This window comes from Hipposideros armiger, unplaced genomic scaffold (assembly GCF_001890085.2).
Source record: "Hipposideros armiger isolate ML-2016 unplaced genomic scaffold, ASM189008v1 scaffold_16, whole genome shotgun sequence".
In the NCBI taxonomy this organism is placed as follows: Eukaryota; Metazoa; Chordata; class Mammalia; order Chiroptera; family Hipposideridae; genus Hipposideros; species Hipposideros armiger.
The window spans coordinates 3,670,267-3,680,400 of NW_017731366.1; the positions used below are offsets into that span (position 1 = coordinate 3,670,267).

The 10,134-nt window shown below is 35.2% G+C and overlaps 1 protein-coding gene across 6 annotated transcripts in view; it reads left to right on the forward strand.

Annotated features, from left to right (window-relative positions):
- Window positions 1-10,134, forward strand: part of VEPH1 (ventricular zone expressed PH domain containing 1) — a 266,782-nt gene that overhangs the window by 49,841 nt on the left and 206,807 nt on the right. For all 6 annotated transcript variants that reach the window (XM_019627252.1, XM_019627261.1, XM_019627273.1 and 3 more), the window contains one exon: window positions 6,135-6,301. In XM_019627252.1, coding sequence (XP_019482797.1) covers window positions 6,135-6,301 — 167 coding nt within the window. The remainder of the gene's footprint in view (window positions 1-6,134; window positions 6,302-10,134) is intronic.

Consider the following 10,134-nt stretch of genomic DNA (forward strand, 5'->3'; position numbering starts at 1 on the left):
TTGGATTTCGTAGGCATAGCCCCACTTTGCCCTAGCACAGGAAAGTGAGAATTAAGCATGTCTCTCTTCAGTGGACCACTACAGAGTCCCTAAGAGTTTGTGACTTTGGACCTGCCTTCACACATGTTTCAAATTGAAATGTATGCTATCTGTCACTGTAAAAATAAATTCACAATGAAAAATATTTAAACATATGAGGAAATAATCCACCATAAATGACAGCAGAAACCCAAAGAGATTACACGCCCCTCCCCCAAGAACTTCATTTATTTAAAATATCGGCTAGAAACTAGAAAATAAGTGTGTTTAAATTGTTTAAGATCTACAAGAAGGAATTGAAAACCTGAAAAAAGAAAAAGACTAGGTGGATTTTTTTTGTAAGGACCAAATGTAACTTTTAGAATTAAAAAAATAATAATAATCGATTTTCTTAAAACCTCAAGAAATGGGTTAGATGGCAAATTGGGCAAAGCCGAAGAGAATGTTAAGGAAATGGAAAGAAGAGCTAAGAAAATAATCCAAAATGTAGTCTTTAAGTTGAGTATTCTAAAATCTTTCCTCTGTTCAGGAGGATGATACAGAAATTAATTAATTTTGTTTTGTTAGTAAAAGAATGTTTATCTTTTTAAGGATAACCTCCAAAACCAAAGGAAACAGAACATCCAAACAGAAGGAATAGAGGGAATTAGAAAACAAAAAACTTGATATATTCAATAGAAAGCAGTGAAGGAGGAAAGGAAAACACAGAGCAAGATAAATGAAAAAACACAACATAATGTGGTAAAAATAAATCTAAATATGCCAATAATCACTATAAATATTAATGAAACAAACTTTCCAATTAAGAGACAAAGGTTGTCAGGTATAGTTTTAAAATCCCCAGCTATATTTCACTTATAAGGGCCATATGTAAAGCATGAGAATCTAGAAAGGTTGAAAGCAACAAATTTAAAGGGAGTGGGGGGAGGGGAGAATATATTGAATAAATGCTACTCAGAAAAAGCTAACAACTATATTAACATCAGTCAAAAATAGACTTTAAGGCAAAAAAGAATAATTAAATTATGATAAAAGAAACACTTTACCAGGAAGATATCTCAGAATTATTTGGTAAGATAGTTTCAAAAAATACATATGCAAGATTGACTGAGTTATAAGGAGGAATTGACAAATCCACAATTATGGAGGAAGATCTGAACATATCTCTTTCATAACTAAGTTTTCTGTCATAACTGATCATTCAAATACAAAAAAAAAACTGCTAAAAGATACAGAAACAAACTATGTAAGTTGAAGTTCAACTTAATGAAATATATAAAGCATTGCCCAGAAGGTTTTATAAACAAGTTTAAGCAAACATTCAAGTAACTCATAAATGCCATCTTATCCAGACTGCTTCTGAGAATAGACTGTGCAAGAATGCGCTAAAATCTTTTTATACTCATGTCTAGTAAGTATGATGCCAAAAAGAGACAAGGACAGTATAAGAAAAGGAAATTGCAGGCCAGTCTCATTTAAGAACATGGATGCAAAAGCTCTAAATAAAATATTAGCCAAACAAACCCAGCAACATACGTGTCAAATACATCATAACCAAGTTGAATTTATTCCAAGACCACAAGATTGATTAAATGTTAGATCTATTAATTTATTGCATTAACAATATAAAGTAGAAATCATAAAATCATGTCAACAGATGCAGAAAAGCCATTTAATAAAATTCAACACTCATTCATGTTCAAACTAGGAAACAGAAACTTAAACTGATAAAAACGTAAATACCAAAATACATAGAAACGTATACACACGTAATGGTAAATCCTTAGAAATATACTCTTTAAAACAGGGATAACAAAAGGATACTCATAGACACTGGTTCTATTCATCAAAGTGTTGGAGGTCCCAGCCAGTTAAGTAAGACAAACAAACAAACAAAAAAACAGCAACATAAGGAATAAGGTTGGATAGAGAGAAACTAAAAGCTGTTATCAATTATTCTGAGTTAATTTCCATATACAAAAAGCTTAAGAGACTCTAAAGACAGATTATTAATAAGAGAATTGAGCAAGCTTTGCTGGATAAAAGATCAACATAACAAAAATCAGTTGCTTTCTTAATACCAGCAGACAATTGAAAATACATGTTTTTTTAAAAAAAGCTTCCATTTATAATAGCAACAACAAATATGGGATACTTAGGAATCAATTTAATAAAAAAACAAAGTACAATATTACAAAACTTTATTGAAAAATGTAAAGAAAGAAAGAAAGAAAGAAAGAAAGAAAGAAAGAAAGAAAGAAAGAAAGAAAGAAAGACAGAAAGAAATCTATACAGATGGAAGGATATATCACGTCCTTGAGTGGGAAGACTCAGTTTCACAAAGAAGCCAATTGTCTCAAGTTAGTCTATACATTCAATGTGGGGAAAAAAAAATCTCAACCTAGTTTTTCAAGGAAGTTGACAAACTAATGGTAGAATTTATGTAAAGGAGCCAAGAAGAATTTGAAGTACAAGGTGAAGAAATTTGCCCTATGAGATACAATGATTTATTATAAAGTTGTAATTAAGAAAATATGTTATTGGTGAAGGTATGATACATACCCAGAAACTGACCCAGACACAAGGGACACCTTATATATGAAAGAGGTATTACAAATATCAGAAGGGAAGCAATTGACTACTTAGTAAATGGATCTGGGACAATGGTTTATAAACATTCAAATGATATATAATTAGATCCCTTCTTCATATGTACAAAACTGAATTCCAGGTGGATTAAAGACAAATACAAAAACAAAACCATAATGCTTTTAGGAGAAAATATAGGAGATTTTTTAAATGAACTTAGGGTAGAGAAAGATGTCTCAGTAACTAATAATAATAATAATAATAATAAACCATAAAGTAAAGAAATTTTTAAAATCATCTAGATTAAGATTGCAACTTTGATAACAAAAAATTTGTGTCTAGAATAAATAAGGAACTTCTACAAATCAATAAGAAAATACAAACATTCCAATTGAAAATAGGCAAAGGACATGAATGGCCTAATGTCCTCTCAGCCAAATGGCCAAATGAATGGCCATATGTTTACAGGAAATGACCTGTAAACATATAAAGAGAGTGCTCAACCTCACAAGTAATTAAGGAAATGGAAATTAAAACAGAAAAATGAGATATCATCTGACATTCCATCAGACTGGAAAAAAGAACAGTATCTGTCAAGAGCAAATGTTGGCAAGGATGTGGAGCAACAGAAACACCTATAAGTGCTGGTGGATGTGGAAGTTGTTGTAATCATGGTGGTAGGCAGAATAAGATGTCCACGTCTTAATCCCCACAACCTGCGAACATGGTACATTTTATTGCACTGAAGATGGAATTAAGGTTGCTATAAAAGATAGGGAGAAACTCCTAGATTATTCAGATGGGCCCAGTGTAATCACAAGGTGCTTAAAAGTGAAAGAGAGAGGGCCGAAGAGAAAATCAGAGGAAGAGGTGTGATGATGGAAGTAGGGTCAAAGAGATTCTATGTTGATGACAGTGCAGATGGAGGAACGGGATCCCAAACTAAGGACTGCTGGTGGGCTCTGTAAACTAGAAAAGCCAAGGAAACAGATGACCTCCTAGAAGGAACCCTGCCCTTCCCACACCTGAATTTTAGCCCAGGGAGACTCATGTCAGACTTCTGAACTATAGAAATATATGGTAATAAATTTGTGTTATTTTGGACCACTAAGTTTTGGGTAATTTCTTATGGCAGCTATAGAAAACTATTACAACCACTTTGCATAGAAATTTTGGAACATGTAGAAACTTAATTCCCAGGAACATACCCACTGTTTTGCTACTTAATTATGTGATCCAGGGACCATCAGCACCACCTTAGAGCTTGTTAGAAATTCAGATTCTCTAGCCCTACCCTCAACTGGCTGAATCAGTATCTGTGTTTTAACAAGATGCCCAGGTGATTTCTAAGCAAGTTAAACTCAGAAGCAGTCCCCTATGGAATATCTCTCATTTATGCAAAAAAAAAAAAAAACCAGGTATAAAAATTACAGCAAATTGGTAAAAACAAGTAAGGAGAAGAAGGAGGAGGAGAGAGGAGGGAAGGGAGAGGGAGAGGGAGAGGGAGAAGAAGAAATCTTTCAACCACAGAGTATATGAATCAATTGTTGCATATTTATACAATATAATACTATACAGCCATGAGAATAAATGGAGAGCTTCTTAGAGATAAAACTTCAACATTATGTTGACTGAGGAGAAAATATGTTTCAAAGAGGTGTGTCCAATATGCTACTATTGATACAAAATTTTAAAGCATGCAAAACAACTCTATAAATGGTAACTGGTACATACATAGGCAATTAAAGTACAAAAGCATTCATGAAGATGATAAATACCAGCTTCAGGATGGTGGTTGCCTCTGGGGAGCAAAGGAAATGATTGGAGATGAGAAGAATCATGGCACAAGGTTAAGTTTTGGCAAAGCTGGTTGGTGAGTACACCAGTGTTCCTTGTAGTATTGTCTACAATTGCCTAATGGCTTGGAATATTTCATAATTAAAAAGAATGTTCTAGTTTATGAATGGAATTTATAGGATTTCTACACCAAAATGTCTTCATCAGCTTCTAATTTAAAAAAAAAGTTCTTATGCATTTATTTTTGCATTATTTGATTGAAATTTAAGTCAGCCAAAAATGACTAATCTGAGGTTTTCCCAAAAACCTTAGTATTGTACCAAAAAGTCTTACACCAATTTCCTATCTTCAATTCCAACGATAGCCCCATTTATCATGACCTTTTTCAGCAATTGCTCAGTTGGCCACATAACTAAGATCTATAATCTGATGTGCCCTGTATAGGTTGGGCATTACATAGAAAATTCCCAATCCTTTAAGGAAAAGCTCTTAGTAAAAATAAGCAGAAAATAAAGTAACAAAATAAAACAGTATTTTCTGATGAACACAATATTTTTTTATAAGAAAACCCTGACTATTTCCAATACCTTGTATTTTACGGGCATCTGACTAAAATATGTTTGAGACTAATTCTATGAACCACATGTGGAAAAAGAAATTCTCGTTATTTATTTTCAGCCAAATACATTCAATTTGATTCAGAATCAGCCCTTCATTAAGTCTAGTCATTGGCATTCTGAAAATGCTAGCCTTCTTTCCTTAATTCTCACATCTAAATGTCCTTTTATATAGACTTCTCCCCATTATTTAATAAAGGCCTACATATGGGCAATGACTGCTTATTTGATTCTTTCTGTGTATATCTTCTATATACAAAGCCAAATTTAAAGTAAATATAGGCAAGAAAATTCTTGTTCAAAAATCCCTAGGAACCAGTTCTGAGACACTTAAGCACTTGAGAGGATTTTGAGAAAAAATCCATACCATAAAGTGATAGGCAGATGTTTCCCATATGTTGTTTGCAGATAAATCCCTCTAGTTTATGTAATAATTTTTCTTGAGATTTTGCCATTTGAAATCCAGTTGTCCATACATGTCTTTGAGGCAAATCACATGTGACAAATAAGCTAACTCTAAACTTCCCTTGAAATAGTGCAGAAATTAGGGATTCAAATTTGCATTGCCACTTTTCTAATTACTCACAAAAATAAAGCATAGTTTCCATATGTGAGCTGGCTAAATCATGTCTTGGATCTCTCAGGAGCGTGAATACATTCCTTTGCACTTTTTTGTTGTTCACTTTCATTTAGTTTCATGCTTATGACACTGCTTCATTTTCACTTAAACGGCATCCAAATGTTCTCATCAGGAATTCTTTATCGGAACTGTTTCCTTCTCAAGGGTGTGGTCTGGTTACTGTCAAAGTTCCCTCTTTCCCCATAGTCCATTACTCAGGAAAATTTTTCATTAGATAATAATGCTGATCATATCATAAAATATTTCCATTTATGGAATCGGTTTAAATGGTGCTTTCATGATTTTTTGGGGAAAAGGTAGCATAAGGTACTGTGTTAATTTTCAGCAGAAGACTTAGATCTCAGCTTCTGCTATTTGATATGTAAGTGGAAAGGTTATTGCATTGACTATAATGTTATTGTTATTGTTCATGGGCTGAAAAATCATCATTCCCTGTATTGTTTCCTCAACAGGTAATACCATGTTATTGAGGGTGTTACCTGCTGTGTATGAAAAGCAGCCTCAGTCAATTAACAGACACCTGACAGAGCTCCTGGCCTTGATGTCTCAGCTGGAACAGCCAGAACAATACCATCTTCTACGGCTTCTGCATGTGGCCGCAAAGAGAAAGCAACCAGAGGTAACGAATACATTGTATACATGAAGATCCATGCAGCCAGGCATGTTTTGGGGTATGTGAACAGGATGTGTGCCTCAAGTTTCCTCTCTCATGTCTATACACACCCATCTTTAACTGAAAGCTTTTTCTACAGTAGAATCGTAAAACTCATTTTCTACTTTTTCTAGAATCATAAAACTCAACAGGTGATAGCAGAAGTTGGGTACTCTGTTAGGGTTCTCCAGAGAAACATAACCAATAAAGTGTGGTGTGTGTGTGTGTGTGTGTGTGTGTGTGTGTGTGTGTGTGTGTGTGTNTCCCACTCGGAGTGCTCCGAACGGCAGTCACACGGCGTGGCTAGAGCGCGGGAGACACACACACATTACCAACCCGCCCAGGCCTTCCTTGGGTGTGCTTTGTAAAAAGTTGACCTCCCTCAGTGGTCCCAAGTTACGGCCCTCCCCAGCACCCCGCTTTCCTTTAAGGACACCTTTGGGGAAAAAACAGGTAAATATCTCGAGAATGACAGAAACCGTTCATGCAGGTACATATTAAGTTGAACTCTATGAAATTACCGTTCATGTAGGCTCTAAAACAGGCAAATTTCGGCGATTTCATACGGTTCAACCCTTTACAGATCTGTGACAGAAATAACTTCTCGAAACCTCCCCCTTTCCTAAAGCGCTTCTCTCTTTTGCAAAATAATAATAATAATAATAATAATAACAATAACTTTTAGCTCGTTTCATTGGATCCAAACTGTATGTATAATTTTTTTAGACCCCCCAAGAGGTGGGTATGTAGGCTTAGCAGAGAAACAGTTAAAATGAACTTACGGTCCTCAGTGGGATGGAGTCCATTGTCTATTTCGTTGTCCAAGTTCACATACATGAGCTCATAATCATCCGAGTTCTCGGTGCGCACTGCAGACCAGAGAACACAAAATAGAATCGCAGGGAAATCCATCGCTGGAGAGAGACAAAGTTCTTCCGTGACTTCCCACAGCTGGCGGGAGGGGACCAAGCGAGAGCCTCTCCAGTGAGCCGAGTTTGAGCAGAGGAGAGTGAGAGTGAGAGGCAGGAGCCCAGAGCCCTTAATAAACGCTGGGAAAGCCTGAATGGGGATGAATGAGTAATGCCGGTGGCACTGCAGTAACGGGAGTTCCCCTGATTTTGGGAGGGAGGGGGCTGAGGGGGAGGGCAAGAGAGAGACAGGGAGGTTGCACAATAGTAAAACCACAAAGGTTTGCACTGCAGGCAGATTAATTGGAGGAGGGTTAGAGGGGAAAAAGGGGGGAAAACTGGGCTAACAGGGTGCCCCTGAGGATTAGCTGTTGTAACTTGAATTGGTAGCACTGAGGGATGAGAGGGAGGGGAACGGGGTTGGGGGAGAAATAATCCAGCGGGCATAGAGGTGTGAAAGCAAGACCCTCGTTTCGGCATTTTGTGGGCGCTTTTATTATTTCACAACCCATTGTATATAGACAACTTTTTTCACTTCTCCTTTGGAAGCAGTTTTACAGGTCTGAGCTGTGAAAGTTACTCTCTGATTCCAAGATAAACCAACTTGGTAAGAATTTCTATAGCTCGAGAAGCCAAGTCCGTTTCCAGTTATTCCATCTTATATTCTTCTGGAGTTGCAAGCACACTTTTATATAAACACATTAAAGTGACAACACAGCAAAACTGGTAAACCTAAAATGAGAAAGAGCTACAGGAAAGGAATAAACGGATTTTAGGTATGTTTTTAATAACCTGATACATGTGTAAGATATATTATTCCACTAGGCTTAGCGTCAAAGATCATGTTTTTAAAGTAAATTTAGGGATTCCTGCTTCTGCCAATATATGGAGGTCTATGTAAGCTGAAAACTCTTCTGTACAAAACACTTAGAAATGTGTTTAAATTATAATAAAAATAAAAATTTTAAATGTACAAATGAGCTCCCCTCCAAAAATAAATAAATAAATAAATAAATAAATAAATAAATAAATAAATAAATAAATAAATGAAAGGGAACTATCTAGTGGCAAAAGATAGAGAGGGAACATAAACCAGAATGGTAAGCCCAAGAGCTGATGCTAGGGCCCCCCTGGAGAGGGTTATCAGTTCTATAACAACCAAGTGTTAATGACCATAGAGAGCAAAGCTTAGGCCAGGGTGGGGAGTGGGAAGTGAGACCCTCACCTAAAGCAGGAGTCTCAGGGAGTTACATATTGGATTTCGTAGGCATAGCCCCACTTTGCCCTAGCACAGGAAAGTGAGAATTAAGCATGTCTCTCTTCAGTGGACCACTACAGAGTCCCTAAGAGTTTGTGACTTTGGACCTGCCTTCACACATGTTTCAAATTGAAATGTATGCTATCTGTCACTGTAAAAATAAATTCACAATGAAAAATATTTAAACATATGAGGAAATAATCCACCATAAATGACAGCAGAAACCCAAAGAGATTACACGCCCCTCCCCCAAGAACTTCATTTATTTAAAATATCGGCTAGAAACTAGAAAATAAGTGTGTTTAAATTGTTTAAGATCTACAAGAAGGAATTGAAAACCTGAAAAAAGAAAAAGACTAGGTGGATTTTTTTTGTAAGGACCAAATGTAACTTTTAGAATTAAAAAAATAACAATAATCGATTTTCTTAAAACCTCAAGAAATGGGTTAGATGGCAAATTGGGCAAAGCCGAAGAGAATGTTAAGGAAATGGAAAGAAGAGCTAAGAAAATAATCCAAAATGTAGTCTTTAAGTTGAGTATTCTAAAATCTTTCCTCTGTTCAGGAGGATGATACAGAAATTAATTAATTTTGTTTTGTTAGTAAAAGAATGTTTATCTTTTTAAGGATAACCTCCAAAACCAAAGGAAACAGAACATCCAAACAGAAGGAATAGAGGGAATTAGAAAACAAAAAACTTGATATATTCAATAGAAAGCAGTGAAGGAGGAAAGGAAAACACAGAGCAAGATAAATGAAAAAACACAACATAATGTGGTAAAAATAAATCTAAATATGCCAATAATCACTATAAATATTAATGAAACAAACTTTCCAATTAAGAGACAAAGGTTGTCAGGTATAGTTTTAAAATCCCCAGCTATATTTCACTTATAAGGGCCATATGTAAAGCATGAGAATCTAGAAAGGTTGAAAGCAACAAATTTAAAGGGAGTGGGGGGAGGGGAGAATATATTGAATAAATGCTACTCAGAAAAAGCTAACAACTATATTAACATCAGTCAAAAATAGACTTTAAGGCAAAAAAGAATAATTAAATTATGATAAAAGAAACACTTTACCAGGAAGATATCTCAGAATTATTTGGTAAGATAGTTTCAAAAAATACATATGCAAGATTGACTGAGTTATAAGGAGGAATTGACAAATCCACAATTATGGAGGAAGATCTGAACATATCTCTTTCATAACTAAGTTTTCTGTCATAACTGATCATTCAAATACAAAAAAAAAACTGCTAAAAGATACAGAAACAAACTATGTAAGTTGAAGTTCAACTTAATGAAATATATAAAGCATTGCCCAGAAGGTTTTATAAACAAGTTTAAGCAAACATTCAAGTAACTCATAAATGCCATCTTATCCAGACTGCTTCTGAGAATAGACTGTGCAAGAATGCGCTAAAATCTTTTTATACTCATGTCTAGTAAGTATGATGCCAAAAAGAGACAAGGACAGTATAAGAAAAGGAAATTGCAGGCCAGTCTCATTTAAGAACATGGATGCAAAAGCTCTAAATAAAATATTAGCCAAACAAACCCAGCAACATACGTGTCAAATACATCATAACCAAGTTGAATTTATTCCAAGACCACAAGATTGATTAAATGTTAG